This window comes from Petromyzon marinus, unplaced genomic scaffold, assembly GCF_048934315.1.
Source record: "Petromyzon marinus isolate PM22_M1 ecotype Great Lakes invasive population unplaced genomic scaffold, UKy_Petmar_22M1.pri1.0 PM_Scaffold_100, whole genome shotgun sequence".
Classification (NCBI taxonomy): Eukaryota; Metazoa; Chordata; class Hyperoartia; order Petromyzontiformes; family Petromyzontidae; genus Petromyzon; species Petromyzon marinus.
The window spans coordinates 178,015-196,187 of NW_027423059.1; the positions used below are offsets into that span (position 1 = coordinate 178,015).

At 45.4% G+C, this 18,173-nt stretch overlaps 1 protein-coding gene across 1 annotated transcript; it reads left to right on the forward strand.

Annotated features, from left to right (window-relative positions):
- Window positions 1-9,976: 9,976 nt before the first annotated feature.
- On the forward strand, window positions 9,977-15,303 carry LOC142922558 (uncharacterized). The gene is made up of 3 exons (XM_076063343.1): window positions 9,977-10,507; window positions 12,723-13,459; window positions 13,995-15,303. The coding sequence occupies exons 2-3, from the start codon at window positions 13,031-13,033 to the stop codon at window positions 14,526-14,528; spliced, it is 963 nt and encodes a 320-aa protein (XP_075919458.1). The 5' UTR covers window positions 9,977-10,507; window positions 12,723-13,030; the 3' UTR covers window positions 14,529-15,303.
- Window positions 15,304-18,173: the final 2,870 nt, after the last annotated feature.

Consider the following 18,173-nt stretch of genomic DNA (forward strand, 5'->3'; position numbering starts at 1 on the left):
ATACCAACACGAAGGGGTAACTTCCCTTTTACCAGATAACAACCTATGGTGGTGGACCACCAGGCTATCTGCGCTAACACTCTGGGATAGCTACAACGAGCAGGACTCCAGCTTGAGTCCTGCCCATGTGTTGGTGACTCTTCACGGACGTTGAATGTAGATCTTTCAGAAGACAACAGCAAAGCTGAACCCCGGTCCCTCTGGGGACCCGGTTTATATGCTTACCAGTCGTGGCCGGCTCCGCCCTTGGCCACAACTACCTTCTCGATTCCTATTGCAAGATCTCGCCCTGACACGTGACTACCCACTAACCCCAACTTGTGGCCCCTGTGTAGAATTTACCCGTCATGTACCTTCCAGGGTCAAACAAAGTGCAATGGCCCACATTAACCTCATTCATGGCTGACACTTTCACACCCCTCCTATAGAGAACAGCACTGCACACCACACGTGGTGCCACTCAGCGCCATGACTCAGCGCTCACCAAGCCCCACTAAGGCTGGTACTACACCCACATATATGGGGTGTCGGTGATGCAATTACATCGCACGCCGTGCCTCTCAGGCCGGCACTACACAGTGGCATTCCCGATGTCACTACATTACCCCCCTCCCCCCCCCATTCGTAGCATTCAGCCGTCCTGGCTGTCAACTCCCCCTTAAAACTAACCAAGTGAATAAGTTCTAGATTTGAAGCTTTCGTGACTGCAAGGATCCATACTCTTTGGTTCTATTCGGTAAAGTCACGTAGGTAAAAAATAAAACAACAAAATTCATGACGTTTCGGCCACAACACAAGTGGCCTTCATCAGGTGAAGGGGACCGTACTGTCATGAGGACAGCGTTGGAGTGAAGACAGTCCAGCCCAGGTCGCGTCCTTTTAAGCTGTGTGGGAGGAAACAAAATACTTTGACAAAGGAATTAGCATAAAATGACCGTAACGCACAAGAGGACCGGCACGGGGGGGGAGGGGGTGTTAAGTGGAACGTAGAGGACCGGCACGGGGCGGGAGTTTACAAATGTAGGTGTGAAGTGAAATAAGCTTCTATGAAAGTTTGGTATATCACTATTTGGATAAATACCATTGAAAATTATGTTAATGTTTGGTATGATTTAGAACATCTTTCCAATGGTTGCTTAAGTGAATAAGGTGATAAAAAGCGAGTAAAAGTGACTAAACGCTATGTGTGCCTCAATAATTAACAATAACAAATAGCATATAAATACCCAAGCCCACCTATACAATATATACACTAGCTACAAATGTACAGAACAACACGAGAAAGTATAAAACGCGAATGCACGGAATCCCCTCCATCACCAACAACTCCCATCCTCACTGTGTAACAATACCCATAAGCACAACAAAGGCTAGGTTCAGCCAATAACCGATATGGCCTACTGAGTGTGACAAGCAACTGATGGTGTGGGAGTGTGTGTGCATGGGTGTCACAAAATCCGAAGAGTTTTTGAGCGAGTCCTCGTGGCTGGGTCTCCAGTGGAGGTGGGCTCACTCTCTCTGGAGGTCCCAGGGGGAATATGCAACTGTCCAGTCGAAGAGCAGTAGGCCGGGTCGACGGGTTCTCCTCTCCCGAATCAAGTGAAGACAGCGCAGGCGGCGGCTCGGGGGAAATCAGGCGCGCGGCACCTGAGGGAGGAAGCACACGACTCCGCTGAGGATCAACCTCAACGGGCACACATGCCAGCTCGCCGGACACATCTGTCCCTCGGCGCCCACAGTGTGGAGATGGAACAAACTCACAGGGAGCAATAAAGGGCTTAGGGCAAGAGGAGTGTACAAACCAACTCCGCCGCCCCAAGCGGATCTGGACACACTGCAGTCGAATGACCCGAATCACATCAACCAGCCCTCTCCAGGGTTTGAGCAAATTGGGCGATGTACCCAACGGTACCTGTGGACAGTGCAACCAAGCTCTGTCCCCAGAGCTTGGTTGCACTGAAGTACGGAAGCCCCTCAGCCATTCATTGGCCAATCGGCACAAATCAGAATTTACCCTGGAAGTCTCCCGCACTTCGCAGCACACGGAGTCAGAGATTTAAGATTTTGCCTTGTTGGGTGCGGCTTGTAACTGAACATGAATCAGGGGGTCGTGTTCTCGCTGACCTGATGACTCAACATGGAGGTCAGAGTCCTGTGCAGCCACCTCAACCATACCATCCGTCTGCGGATTGTGCGGTGACATGCGTACTTTCTTGGTTCACAACTAACGCACACCTCTTGCAATAATTTTGAAGAAAATGTTTTGCCCTGATTGTTCAGAAGACGTTCGGGAGCACTCTTGTCCATAATGTAGTGGGTAATAAACTGGAGGAAGCTTACTCTGAGGCAACACATTTATTATAACATTAACAGGTTATTACACAATGGGGTAATGGCCCCTTTCACCCGATACTCTATGGAGGTAGTCCCTCCAGACTAGCTTGCCTCTCACTGGCTATCACGGCATCTATACTGCTGGGGCTTGAGTCTTCCCTTGAGTCTTCACGGGTTATCAGCTGGAGCTTTCACTGGTACAAGCTCGAGCCGACCCTAGCCAGGGGTTCTGCTCTGCCCATTGGGCTCTTCTCTTCAGGGCTCCAGGATGCTCTTCAGTCTTCGGCCGGACAACAACTGCTGGGACCGCTCAGGGACCTGACTTATATATAGGCTCCTGGCTCACTCCGCCCCTGGCCACGCCTTCCTTCTAGGACCGTCTCCGAGGGTCTGGAGAATGACATCATCTCCCCAGCCCCCTTCCCGGGATCTGGGGTCCCGACCGTTGGCCACGATGCTCCCCCAGGGATTGCCTTGGCCAACGGCCCGTCATCATTAATCCAGCAGGTTCAGCCTCCCCTCTGCTCCCTACTGACACAAGCTAGTACTGACGGCTATGATTAGTGGCGATCATGTTCAACCATGCCACTACAATTACGTAGCCATTGAGGAATGCCTCAGTGATCTTTGCCGCCAACTGTTTGGGAAGCGGCCAGGCCACAGGCCATCATGAGAAATACTCGACTCCCACCAGAAAATATTTAGTCCCACAAGCGGCTTCTACCGCGTGCACTGCACACACCCCTTCAACAAATTGGCAGCATCCTCAGCCATGCCAGGCCAGAAGAAATCCGACTTACGTGTGGCCAATGCTAGTTTATGCACACCCAAGTGCAACAGACGCTCGTGCACCACCCAAATGACCTTACTCCGCAGGGCGGTGGGCACAACAATGTTGGAACATCGCATCTCTCCGCCCCAATGCATGAGCAATCCGCCTCTGAGAATGAAAGAGGCGACACCCCATCGATCCTCGCCCCCATCAGTCTCTTTGACACGGCATCGCAATTTAAGCAGGGAAGCGTCCTCAACCTGGAGGCGCCCCCATTCGTCGTGGTCCAATCCAATGACAGCATCACGCGCCACTGGATCCCCAGCCCCCTCAGATGTTACAACCTCGGCCGATGCCGTAAGGGTAGGGGGCGAGTTTTCGTTGCGCGGCTTACAGTGACCGGAGCCCGAAAAACTTGCGCAACTCTCGTTCGTGGGTAATCGCGACAGGGCGTCCGCGTTCGTGTGATGGGAGCCTTTGCGATAGGTAACCTGAAAAGAGTAGTCCTGGAGGACCTCCAACCAGCGTGAAAGTTCGCCAGATGGCTGGTCAACCTGCAGCGCGTACTGCAGCGCCGCGTGGTCCGAGCGCATCTCAAAGTCTCTCCCATACAAATATGGAAGATACTGTTGCAAGAAAAACACGATAGCTAACAGTTATCAGCGTGTGACACAGTACCGCTGTTCAGCCGGAGACAGCACTCTGCTTCCTTATGCGATAACACTCTCGACGCCATTGACAACTTGAAACAGAACAGCTCCAATGCCAGTGTTACTAGCATCTGTATCAAGGACAAACGGCAAGGAAAAGTCGGGGTAGTGGCAGGGAGGGGCGTTCACCAAGCCATCTTGGAGTGCAACAAATGCGGCCTCCTCATGGGTGGTGCCGATGTCACAAGTCGAGGAGACTGAAGTGCTGTGACAAAAGGGCCATTGCCTGAATCGTCTCTTACTATAAACATTTCATTTCAAAGCGGTGTTATCGAAGAAGTTTTTTTGGAAGATAAATAACATCGCTATGGGGGGAGGGGGACATAGCGGGATTGAGGGGGAGCGATTAGGGGGGTTATAGAGGTGGGTGTTGAGTAAAATAGTATCAGTGTCTTGTGCTCGAGCCTAGGGGCTATGCCAAGGGGCTAGGACATTCGAATGAACGTCTCATCTTGCCACATGCTTTTTTTACTATCTCCATCAGTAACAAAATCAATCTACAAAGCAACGCTGCTTCTAAAATCGGTATAGTACTCTGAAGCATGTAAAAATGGTAATGTACTGTCAATCGTATTTTAACAGGAGCATTGTCTCTTTAAAGGTCACGGTTTTTGTTGTTGACATGAACTCTATTGGCTTCCACCTCCCTGTTCACAGAGATCGTCAATAGAGGCTGAAGTCTGTTACTCGCGCACAGTCAGTCGAGGGAGTGATAGCCCCCACTGTGCCCTTCAGCCCGTGGCGTTGCCTATGGGACTCATTGTCCCGTAACATCCCGAGTTCACAATGTCGATTAAAGCGACACCTTTGTTTAATAACGATCCATGAAATGAGTGGGACTTTATATAGTGTGACAGTCTTGTCTTTGGGAATACTGTACTCATGTTTGTTTCTGTTGCCTGGTTTTTAATTGGTAAAGCTGTGATCGTGTTTGATCCCTCCACTGGTATCCGATTAATTTCTGCATCAAGCACAATATCCCCTTTGCTGTCTTCAAGTTCCACCATGGACACGCTCCTGTTTGCCTCTCCCATCATCTCATTCCCCTCCCAATGTTCTCCTATATCGTCCCTACCATCTCGCTTTACTCCCCTTCACTCATTCTCCGCCCAGCAACCAAGGCTTCCAGTTGGAACTTCTAATCAACCTTTACTCATTCGGAGGTCACTCATTCCCTTTTCTTTTGATGCAATTATTTGGGCCTGTCACTTACCATCCACAGATTTCTCCTGTGATCATCACTGTATGTTCTCTCTTTAGAAATGTAGGCTGAATGTACACCACCTTGTTCCCAATGATGATTGTATCTCACTGATGTGCACATCACCTTGACAGAGGCTCTTTTTAAAGGCACTCTAATTGATTATTTCTCATTTCACAGCCTCCACTACACTACTCAGCAGATTATGCCCCACTTTGTTCGTCAAGACTTGCTTGAGGCAAATATAAGCATGGTCCAACAACCTCTATGACTGACACGGCACGAGTAAGACTGCCTGCAGTCCAACCAAAAAGGCTGCATCATTGAAAGCTGGTTTCAAGCCTGCCCTCCACGTGTGTTAAAAGATCTTACTCACCCATGTGATGATAGTTGAGCCTCTGGGTGTCAGCATTTCTGCTCTGATATTGCAAGTGTTGGATACTAGTGATTTCTTTCATTTTTCTTAGGGTACCTCTCACTTTATACTCAAATGGCTCAATGCAGAAGGTGTAGGGTCTTTGGTTGCTGTGGCTTGCATGAGCTCTTCAAAGGGATATGACGAAGAGCGATTCTGCATTTGGGAGCATAATTACTTCTAGCATGCTAGTTTCTGCCTTCAACTGCTGAGGAGCTTGCCACTGGCATTTGTAATTGCGCAGGAAATATTGAAGTAGGCTCCCCTGAGCTGACTGAAGTTTGCAAAGTCATCCTTTATTTGACTGAGAGTTATTATTCAACTGCTGCAGCTTTTCCATCAGGCCCCCTCTGTTCATGCCAGATCTGAGTTTTGCATTGCCTTCTTAGGCCCTTGTAGCAGTTTTTACGTTCTTTTTTCAATTAAACACCACGTTTAATCACTAATCCATTCATTTCCAATATTGCAACAGGTTGTTGGGCAGGTCTTGGCGGCGTTGTTTACATAATCTTGAAATTGTCCCAAACTGTTGGTTCCTCATTAGACAGGAGTGTGCATTACCACTGCCCACCTCCACATTACAACCATCCCCACCATAAGAATTATATCCAGTATGAGCTGGAGAAGCTTTTGTTGAACTTCGAGAGTACTACTAAGAAATGGGGTTTACGTTCATCCCCACATAAAAAAGCACCTGCCTGGGTATTCTGTGTCATCGTATTCTCCCATCCCTCCACTCCCCATGACCAGTGGGGCAGTTTTTGACAGAGCAGAACAATTTTCCATACCTGGAAAGGGTGCATGTGACTAGCTCCAGTTTGGCAGCAGAGGTCATGCTCCGAATCGGTTGAACATAATTATCTCAGCTGCGTAACACACTGTGAATGCTGCATTGCCTGTCGCTCCATGTAAAGCTCTGGGTCTTCTCAGCCAGATATTCCCTCCCTTCTCTACATTTGAGAAATTTGGATCCCTTTTAAAGGAACATCCACACTGGTTTTGCATATCCAAGTTGTCTACGATCCACCGTGGGCTTAACAAACTAGATTATGTGAGCAGCTTAGATCCTTGAATGATCTGGACAAATGCCCATCAGTGAGATACTAAGGCAGGTGAGGCAGCATTGGCTGAGTCATGTAGCCCAAATGCCCAGTCACTGTGTACCCAAACAGCTTCTGTTTGTCCAGATATAAGGGGCTTATCGCTATAGGCAAGAGTTTGACTGCTGTGTAACAGAAGGATGGTGGAGCTGTTTGGGCTTGCCAACAGCTCGACCAGTGGTTTCAAGATCAGCGTCTCTGGAGGAGTTTTGTGAAGGATGTCCGCCTCCAGCAATAACGGAGGGCGGAGGAGTGATGCTCACAACAACGAGCGGAGTGCAGAATGAGTAAAATGCAGCAAGGTGGAACAGTAGGGAGCACAGGTGGTAGATCTGCCAGTCATCCCTGTCACTCAACCCATGACACCTTTATCTATCCTGTAACCTCCTGCCCATGAGCCTTCGACAGTCCACATGACCTCAATGTGCACTTAGCCTGGCACAAACACTTTGTTGACGTCACCAATTTTGAGTGGCGAATGGCTTTTATTGTTATTGTGTTTATGTACCCACCCCTTCATGTGCCGTACTGGCCTTCTTAGGTGCTCGCTAGCAGAACTAATCCCAATAATGTAAAAAACGATATGGGAGATTTTTCCCATTTGTATCTTGTATGTTTGTGTACATCGCCTATGTGTGTTTGTGGCGAGCCATGCTGCACAACAAACTCAGCCACAGTTATCAATAGCACGTGATATCTACACTGGTTTTGGGTCCTCTAGGTTGTGTCTGCATTAAATGAGTGCCTGGTACAATGGGTAATCAGTATAACCTATGAGACAAACGTGGCCAGGTGTGGTGCTGGCCATTTCTACCCCACTTTGCGTGCGGGTCTTCAAAGGGGCTCACTAACAGCACTTGACCCACCAGTCTGTGGAGCTACATGGGGGATGTTTGTGTTGAAGCTCGTGCTGTCGGCGTAGAAGACGCTCGACAGTTTATCCTCTGTAGGGAGCACGCGTCTGCTGTGAGTAGCGTGGAGCTGTACGATAGTGAAACCAATAGAGTTGTTGCGTCTTGGGCGTAAACATCAATGTATGTCCATTTGCCAGGTGTTATTTTTTTCATTTCCTGTGGAGATGTGTGCTTTATGAGAGAAAAAGCGACTAAGCCCACGCCCTCACCCCCTTCTCCCTATTACATTATCTCCTCGTACTCTTTGACTACTCATAAAATCATACGTATATAGTGACACCCCAGGGATAAATTAATATTGCTTGTTATAGCACATTCTTGTAAAAAGAACGCTGGTTAAGTCAGACCGGCCTGTATATGTACAGTATAGATATTTAGTTTGCAGCAATGCAATACACACAGCTCAATACACAAAGAGTTAAATGTATAAATATCTCATACTAAAGAATGGATTTCTTGGGTTTACAAACATGATGTACAAAACTCGTTATAGTCTCATGCTCTGCATGCTGTTGTAAATGCACGTGGTGCATACTCACTGACCAGATGCTTCGTTATTATTGATACTAATAAAAAATGTTAAATTAAGACTTGTTTTCATTAATTTCTCACGTTAAACAAATATAGGGAGGCGTTCATTCAGCGGTAGAGAGACAATGGCTGCTGATGATGATGTAACGTGCCGCTCATTTTGAAGGATTCCTAAGAGACAATGTAGGTGGAGATTCAAAGACGTAGGAAGGTGGCTGCACAGACGCATTGACCACTGCTGTCCTGTATAAGTGATTTATTTAACATAATGAACATTACAGTAACATTGACGCTGCCTCATGTGTGTACTTTAAGTTTTGGCTTTCCCACACAAACACTACCTCCACAAAAGGTCATGTTTACTCATTTCCGTGAAGCGTATTCAAGTTTTCAAGTTTCATTTATTAGGTATAGCCCTGTGAGCCATGCGGCTCTTAAGTCGGGTGCAACCGCAACAAACAAAATATGAATCTACATTGCAGAAAACTATTACACCACAACCAGACCAAAATAAAGCTAAAAAAACAATGTAACAACAGTAATCATAAGAACTGTGATTTTAAATTTAACAACGATATACATAACACGTACGACAAAACCTGCAGCCATAGCTGGCAGCACGACACTCCCAGTGTATGATGTGTGAGTGAGTCAGCAGCAGCGTGAGTGAGTGTATGATGTGCGAGTCAGCATATGATGATTGAGTCAGTATTAGGTTGAGTGAGTGTATGATGTGCGAGTCAGCGTATGATGAGTGAGTTAGTATTAGGTTGAGTGAGTGTATGACGTGTTAGTCAGCGCATGATGAGTGAGTCAGTGTATGATGTGTGAGTGAGTCAGCGGCAGAGTGAGTGTATGATGTGCGAGTGAGCCAGCACACGATGAGTGAACCTGTGTATGATGAGTGAATGGGTCAGTGGTTGTGCGAGTGTATGATGTGTGAGTGAGTCAGCGCATGATGAGCGAGTCAGCGCCTGATGAGCGAGTCAGCGCATGATGAGCGAGTCAGTGCATGATGTGTGAGTGAGTCAGTGCATAATGTATGAGAAAGTCAGTGTCGGCTCCCTCTGCTCGCGCCATCGCCCCCCCCGCCCCCCGGCTCCATCGCCCCCCCCCCTCGGCTCCGTCGCCCCCCCCCCGGCTCCGTCGCCCCCCCAGCTCCGTCGGCCCCCCCTGGCTCCGTCCGGCCCCCCACCCCCCCGGCTCCGTCGCCCCCTCCTCCTAGCTCCGTCGGCCCCCCCCTGGCTCCGTCGCCCCCCCCCCTCCCAGCTCCGTCGAACCCCCCCTGGCTCCATCGCCCCCCCCTGGCTCCATCGCCCCCCCCTGGCTCCATTGCCCCCCCCCGGCTCCGTCGCCCACGCCCCCCCCCCTGGCTCCGTCGCCCCCCCCGGCTTCGTTGCCCCCCCCCCAGCTCCGTCGCCCCCCCCCTGGCTCCGTCGCCCCCCGCCCCCGGCTCCGTCGCCCCCCCCCCCCCCCGGCCCCGTCGGCTCCCTCCGTCAGCTCCCCCGGCCCCCTCACAAACGGCCCCGCCAGCCGTTGCTGGGAACGCGGTATGTGACGTCATACCACTTCTAGACAACCTCAGAGCACCCTCTACCCATACATTGAGAGCATGGGAGTGCCCACTACATAGGGACTACCCAAGATCAAACCTGGCTCCCACCCTCTAATCGTCACTCAACTAGAGGTGACGCTATCTCCATCATTGCACATTACAGCGCAATTCGCCGTCTGCGTGGCATCACGATGGTCGAGGCAGTGAGCACGTGGTGTCACACAGCTGCTTAATCTGCTAAACCTGTGTGGTGTTTTGAATTAGGTTTACATTTTACTTTTTTTATCGTAGTGTTGTGTTCATGTGAATGTTCAAATGCTTGCACTGAAGAGTGTTTTGAGATGCCTAAAGTGTTTCGATGCAATTTTACGTATTTCTATATATTCCAATAACAATTTTAAGCTTTTATTACAATTTAAATAACCCAATGTATTCACGATCGAATAGCTAGAGTCACAATTGTACCTAACCGAGACCTCTTAGAATTTAGTAGCAACATTTTATTTTTATAATTATTATTTCTTTTACCTGGCTAAAATTACATGACTATGCTTACAGGTGACACGTGGTTTGTTTTCATTTTCCTCAGGTGACTCGATGCATTGGTCGTGATGGCATCAAATGATCCTGCATATGAGATTATTAGAACCAACAAAGTGAAACTGCAGGAATACCTCCAGGCGAAGTCTTCAAAAGTGCTTGACCATTCCTGTCAAACAGAGATAGTCCTGTACGGCGAATACGCGTCCCTCAAAAACGAGAATGACCCCATTGTGCGAACACGGCACCTGGTTGACCTGGTGCTCGGCAAGGGAGAAGAAGTGTGCATGAGATTCATTGAAGCCGTGCTGGTGCCGCTGAGATCCGAGATCCCTCTCATGGATCAGTGGATATCACAGCATGAGCAGCAGCTCAACGTGATGGGTGTCGATCTGAGCTGAACTGCGGGTAAAGCCATCCCTGGAGCAGCTTCTCGTGAGTGATGCTAAACTTCACATATTCATTTGCATGTCTCTGCCAAATTTAAGTGAAATAATTGCTTTGAACTGATATGAATTGTCATTTAATATTAACAAACTGCACCACCCTTGCATGACAACATTACTCTCAGAAGGAGGACATTAATATTCAATTCCATAGCAGGGTATGTACAAGGAATCAGCAACTTGGAGGAAAGGATGGATGGATAATGGAAATGTGTGTCAGTATCAAAACATTACATCCACACTGGACCCCAACATTCCTGAATTTCTGTCCTATTCTACACCTCATTTTCCTTGCAAAAGACTTAAACATGGTGATTTTCTCTCACCTCTTCAGACACAGACATTTTATTTCAGCTGGAAGAATGTAATGAGCTATGAAGCTCTTTCAAGTGTCAAGCCCAAGATGTTTGGCCATAGCAGCAAACCCATCTGCTGCCATGGTCTCCATGACTTGGTACAATCTGGATTCCACCAAGGCCATGTCGTTGAAACTGCAGGGTGAATGACCACCTCTCTTAAATTATGGAAGCTGCTTCTACTCCATCCTCTTGAATCGGCATTGCTACGCAGGCATCTCTCACACACTTCCCCACTGCTTCTGCTTCACCCTCTAAAAGTGAGCCCTATTTTTTCCAAGCAATGACTGCCTTCCGTTCAGAAGCCCCCATTCTATGGTGTTCCACATGGCTCCGTCCTTGGCTATCTGCTCTTCTCAGTACAATGTCTCCTCCTTTGTGGACATTTTTTACTCCTAATTTTTTTTATATTGACTAGCTATCACTGCTATTTCTAAGGACACCCAGCCTTTTATTGCCATTGACTCATGAAACGGAACCTACTCTATCCTCTTAACTCTTTAAAAATGTTGACACTCCTACTGATACTCCTGCTGTTATGGAGTGACTCATGCAGCCAGCTATGGCTGCAAAGTTTGGTAGTACATGCTATTTATATCGTTTATTGTAAAATTTCAATCAGTTCTTATGATCACTGTTCCATTGCTTTTATAGCTTTCTTTTGGTGATTTCGAAAACGTTTTGGTTTAGCCATATTTGTTTGTTGTAGTACAGAGTTAGACTGATAACTTTACTCTAAATTGTCTTATGGTTGTTATTGTTTGACTTGCATCCCACTGGGATTTTTGCACACAGCATTGATATACAGTGCTTTTTCTGGAAGACTTTGCTGTTTTTTCCTGGATTTTTCTGTTTGCGCGTAGTCACTTTAAGATGTTTCTTTTTCCTGTTTTTATTTGTTGCGGTTGCACCCGATTCAAGAGCCGAATGGCTCACAGGGCTATACAAAATAAATGAAACTGAAACTGGATTGGTTATAATTCACTCCAGATTAAACGTCAAATTTGTATCCCTCTCATTTAGAAAAAAAGTCGACGTGATTAAATGACTCTGAATATATGATTCCCGAGAGATTAAAATAAAATCAGATACAGAGGTATCACGGTTCTTATGGTCAACATTGCCCAAGTGGTGCGCCTCTGGGTTCAGTGTTTACTTGGAAAGCAGATGGAAGTTGTTGAGCAAATTTGCTATTGGAAATCGACACTCCCCAATGTAGTGGATGCCACAGTGCTTGCTGATGATGCAGTAACCAGATTATTTGAAGTTTAAGTGAACCTACGATGCAACACGTGGGATGCTACGAATTCTGTAATTCATGTGGCTGTTGTGGAGGTGAAAGCACTTCATCTTCTCTGCTGCTAGGACCGTGCCTGGTGTACTGCACTCAACCACAGTGTAGCCCCCTTGCTAGGTGATGTAGGCCAGCTTGAAATGGAAAAGGAAACACAACCCCAATACCAGTGAAATATAAAAAGTAAAATTCAACATCCTAAACAACAAAAAATAATAATTGTAGGACAAGGCAGCAGTGCATTTTAGACACAAATTGATAGCATTAGGTTGGGATTATGCTGATGTACATCGTAATTTCAAATGTGGTGGTACTATCTTGTTTCACATGCAAAACAAACAAGACAAGTGGTGGTAAATTTTTGTTGAGATATGTAGAATACACATCGGGAAAATGTCCACACAATAATTTGTGATGTACATGATGGCAATACATTTTCCATGATGAAATATGCTTTTTTTACGTAGTTTATTTTAAACATATTTGTCTGTTATAGGAATGTTTTTTTAGTGTAAATGAAACTAATTTGTTTTTAAATGATTTGTTTAATTTAGATAACCCTGGTGATGATTACAGAGAATTCTTGCTGAAGCTGACATCATTAACACGAGACTACAACGCACGACCTGGAGAACCTGCAGTATTTTTGCTGGAGAGAATGGTGAAGCCAATTCTGGTTCCCTACTACCGCCATCAAGAAACCAAGCAGCACGAGTTACTAGCGAGAGGCAAACAGCACAAGGAGCTGATGAAGAGAGCACAGAGAGAAGGGATGACTTACAATAATATCTTTGATCTCATTGGAAAATAAACACACCCCCGACTGGTTATTGTAGTTGGGACTCCAGGCAGCGGTAAAACCATGTTGAGCAAATTCATTGTGCACAGCCTGCTGTCAGGTGAGAGAGTGTTTGCACGACGCTTTGAGCACATCGTGCTCATAACGTTCAGGGAGATAAATGATGTTGGAGAGGTGTCACTCGCAGAGCTGTTTTCTGTGCTGCACTCATGTTTGGGAAAAAAAGCGGATGAGGTTTACGCAAACCAAGAGAGAACCCTTTTTGTTATGGATGGGTTGGATGAGTTTGGAAAGTGCCTTCACTATGCCAATGCTTGCACTGATCCACGTAAGACGGCAACAGTAGAAGGCATCATTGCTACACTAGTGAATGGAAACCTCTTACCCAAGGCCTCGGTCTTGATAACGACCAGACCTATTGCCATGGCGCAGCTGAGTGGAGTGAATGTTGATCGAGCTGTTGAAATTGCTGGGTTTTCCCATGAGGATAAAATATAATTTTTACGCAATTTTTACAAAGATAGGAATCTAGCAGAAAGAGTACTCAAGCTCCTGCAGGAAAATGAAACAGTGAATACATTGTCCCAGAACCCTTCATTCTGTCATATAGCAGCCATTACACTGAAGGAACATTTACAAAAGTCTGATCATTCTGAGATTATCCTCAAATCAATGACCGACCTCTTCACACAATACGTGTTTGGGCTCGTAGAACACCATGGACGTGGCAGCCACGGAGCCAAGGAAATTTTATTGTCTCTTGCAAATATGGCTCTGAAAGGGGTTCAGCAAAACATCCAGGTGTTCAGCCAAAAAGATCTAGAAGAGTGTGTTGTTAGTTATTCTGAACTAGGAAGTACATTCATCAACAAAGTGTTCACATGTGAGGGCATTAAACAAGGGAGTTGTTTTGATTTAAAGCTTTCGTGACTGCAGTAATTCATATTCTTAGTTCTTTCGGTAAAGTCACGTTTTATTATTTTGTTGTTTCCCTTCAACGTGACTTTACCGAAAGAACTAAGAATAAGGGAGTTGTTATTCGTTTTCACACTTAACAATCCAGGAATTCTTTGCAGCAATAGCCATGCATTTGACACATTCAACACGGCCAGTGAGTGACATAATCAAAGCTATTGAGGACAGCAAAGATGGGAGGTTTGATGTGTTTCAGAGGTTTTTTTGTGGACTAGCATCAAGCACTCCATGGATGTTCTTTGAGGGTATCTTGGATCCTCCATCTGCAGATTCTCAAAAGGAAATAATCGAGTGGCTCAATCACAACATGGAAAATCAGAAGGTTGACAAACACAGGCTCATCAGTCTCCTGCACTGTGTGCACGAGCCGCACGACCGCAAGTCCATGAGTGATGCCACTCGGTCCATGACTGAGATAGACCTGTCATTCACAAGGCTGTCCCTGCCAGACTGCGCTGCCATCACCTCGATCCTGCTGCATCGAGAGGAACCTGTGGAGACACTCAACCTGTTTGACTGCGGCATTGGCACCGAGGAAATGAAGAGGCTTCAGCCTGGACTGCACAGATGTAAAGAGCTAGTGTGAGACTTGCACACCTCGCATTCACTACTTCACAAATTGTGTGTGCATATGTTCGTGTGTGTAATGTTTGTAGACCCCTTCATTTCATGTCCTCGCCTTCCATACTCGAGGTAACTTATTTCACGTATGTGTATAAATATATTTAGGCTCGCTGGTCTCGTCATGAAATTGCAATGAAAAAGCACCAGAGGAGGCAGCTATAACTGAGGGGGACGTGTCTAACACGCACCCCTCAGTGAGGCCACGCCCCCCTCCGTGAGGCCACGCCCTCTATGTGAATCTGGCTCTGACACTAGCCAGTGCCTCCCCAGCCATTGACCTCACCGCACATCACTGGTGCGTACATAGAGGTGTGTATCACACAACATGCACATATCCTAGCCACTTTACGTATGACTTCGATAGTCACCCTATATCTGTTTAAAATGTATGTATTTTAACTTTCAATTGGTGTGTCTGCTGCAGACATCGTGCTGCTCGCAGCAGACATCGCGGCTATCGCGATTGTCACCTGAAGACGGGCGCTTGTGTTGCAACCGTAATGTGATTTATTTTGTTTAATTAATGATTGTTTCATATTCTTGGTTCTTTCGGTAAAGTCACGTAGAAGGGAAATAATAAAATAATAAAAATTTAACTTAAATTCTCACGACATTTCGTCGTGAGAATTTTCCCGAAATAACCAAGAATACGAATCCCTGCAGTCACGAAAGCTTTAAATCGAAATTTAATGATTGTGGAATGTTCATTTCTTGCATTAAAGTTGTTTTTGCTCTGATTTCTCTTTGCTTCATTGCTCTAATTTATTAGTTTTATTTTTTGGTGTCAGGTCACACTTGCAAATTAGGCTATCCAGGTAAAAAAACAGGTTAAAAAATACACCTGATATTTCAAATTTCTATGTCAACATATATCTATATACCGAATAACAGCACTTCAACAGCCTCGGAATGCTTAACAATGTATCAATAAATTTCGATTTAAAGCTTTTGTGACTGCAGGGATTCATCTTCTTGGTTCTTTTGGTAAAGTCACGTAGAATGGGAAAAAAATAATAAAAATAAAACATAATAAAATAAAATTCTCACGACGTTTCGGCCACAACACAAGTAGCCTACTTCAGGTGAAGAAACATAACTGTCAGGACGACAGCGCTTCAATGAACACTGCTAAGCTTGGCGGCGTCTTTTAAGCTGGGTGGGAGGAGCAGAGCGCCTTGACAAAGGAGTTTACATATCAACAGAAGAATTTATCATTGATCTAGCTGTGTTAATGTGTTGGATTAGCAGAGTGTTAAAGTCAGAAATTAGCATGTAACTGGGAGATTAGCATGTAACTGGTCACGGAAGTAGCTATGTTAAAGTCAGAGTTTACATATCAACAGAGGCATTTAGTATATTGACGCTAAAGAACTGCAACTACCCAACTGTCGTACAATAAGCCGATGTGAAAGAACTAAGAATAAACTACATCAATATAATACATGTACTCAATATATTCTTCAATAAGTTGAGCTATTAACGTAAAGTAACTGGGTATGCACTACACTGTATAATGAATACCAAATAGTAAACTGATAAAAAAACTAAAATATAAACTACATCAATATTCTAGATTTGAAGTTTTCGTGACTGCAAGGATCCATACTCTGGTTCTATTCGGTAAAGTCACGTAGGTAAAAATAAAATAACAAAAATCACGACGTTTCGGCCACAACACAAGTGGCTTTCATCAGGTGAAGGGACCGTACTGTCCAGAGGACAGCGTTGGAGTGAATACAGCCAAGCCCAGGTCGCGTCCTTTAAGCTGTGAGCTGCACCTGTGGTGACTGCTATATCGGGGAGACGAAACGACATGTCTCTGACCGAATTCGCGAGCACAAATCAGATTTGAAACACGGCAGAACAAATTATTCTGCCGTAGCTGATCACTTACAACGCTGTGGGTGATAACGATATTGTTTTCTCCGATACCAAGGTTCTCTGCAAACCCACGGGTTTTAATCAGAGATTTGTCCACGAGGCAATTCAGATTTACAAACACAGACACAATTTCAACCGAGAGGATGGTTTCAAATTAAGCAATCATTGGAAAGATGCTCTAAATCAAACCAAACATTATACTAATTTTCAATGGTACAGTATATTTTTTCAAGTAGTGGTATCCCAAACTTTAAAAGCAGGTTATTTCCCTTCTACCCAACATTATGTAAAATCCCCCCCCCCCCTCCCCAACCGTGCCGGTCCAGTACATCATTTTATGCTAATTCCTTTGTCAAGGCGTCTTTTGTTTCCTCCCACACAGCTTAAAGGACGCGACCTGGGCTTGGCTGTCTTCACTCCAACGCTGTCCTCTGGACAGTCCAGTCCCTCACCTGATGAAGGCCACTTGTGTTGTGGCCAAAACGTCGTGATTTTTGTTATTTTATTTTTACCTACGTGACTTTACCAAATATAACTAAAGAGTATACATCAACATTATCAATAAACTCAATATACTATCCAATCAGCTGAGCTACGAGCAATGAGTTACTATACATTACAATTCTATGACGAAAAAAGTAGCGGTTTCTTTTCAATGTTAGCACCACGGAAAGCGGCAAGCTTTGTTCAGTCGGACGAGTCCATCTATGCTCGGAACGGAGGAGGGGGGAGAAAGAGAAACAGCCATGATGCGCTGCTCTATCCTGTGTTGCATTACAACTATGCTATAAACTAGACTACTATACATTACAACCTTCCAATCTAAACTACATTGTATAATATCGTATATACAGCCCAATGTAAGCTCTAACATTATGCATTATATTGATATGCCTCCAATTAAACTTTTTTTAATATATTACACGACTATACACCGTAATATACACTGCCATAGACAAACCCCACCATTGAATTATACAATGCATTACTATACACTACCCTATACTTTAGACTATAAAATATTAGACTTGTAATATTACACTATGTATTATTCTACCAACCCTACTCTATACAACACTGCTGTATATTCACTATACAATTACGATACTATATATTGCCTTATGAATTATGTTAAACATTACACTGTTATACTATTTATTATTATACAACATGCTAAAAACCATACCATTGACCGTCGTGTGAAAGGTACTAAGAGGCAGTGCCAGCGAATGGACTGCGGTCTGAAAGTCACCGTAAAATACAATCAATCAAGAACCGAAATGGTTTATAACGTCTTTCCAATGGTTACAAAGCCAAAATCCATCTTCTCGGTTGAAATTGTCTGTGTTTGTATATGTGGATGGCCTCATGAACGAATCTCTCATGGTAGCCGGATGGCTTGCAGAGAACCTCCGTCTTGGAGAAGTCAATGTCATGTGAGCCCACTGAATTATAACAGTGATCTGCCACGGCTGAGGTATTCGTCCTACTGTGCTTCAAGTCTGCTTTATGTTCACGGATGCGGTCCGAGATATGTCGTTTGGTTTCTCCAATGTAGCTGCTACCACAGAGGCAACTTAGTTTGTAGACGCCCGGGTACTGTATGTCTGGAACCACATCTTTTACAGACGGAACCAGATCACGGATTTTATGTACTGTGTTGAATCGGACCTGGATCTTGTGTTTATTCAGGATCTTTTTTGTGACCCCCGCAATGTAGGGTAAG

What these genes read in the sequence shown, in the direction of transcription:
- LOC142922558 (XM_076063343.1), top strand. Translation starts at nt 13,031, where the DNA reads ATGTTGAGCAAATTCATTGTGCACAGCCTGCTGTCAGGTGAGAGAGTG. An exon ending in GGTTTTCCCATGAGGATAAA is followed by an intron (nt 13,460 to 13,994) that starts ATATAATTTTTA and finishes AACTAAGAATAA; the next exon opens with GGGAGTTGTTATTCGTTTTC.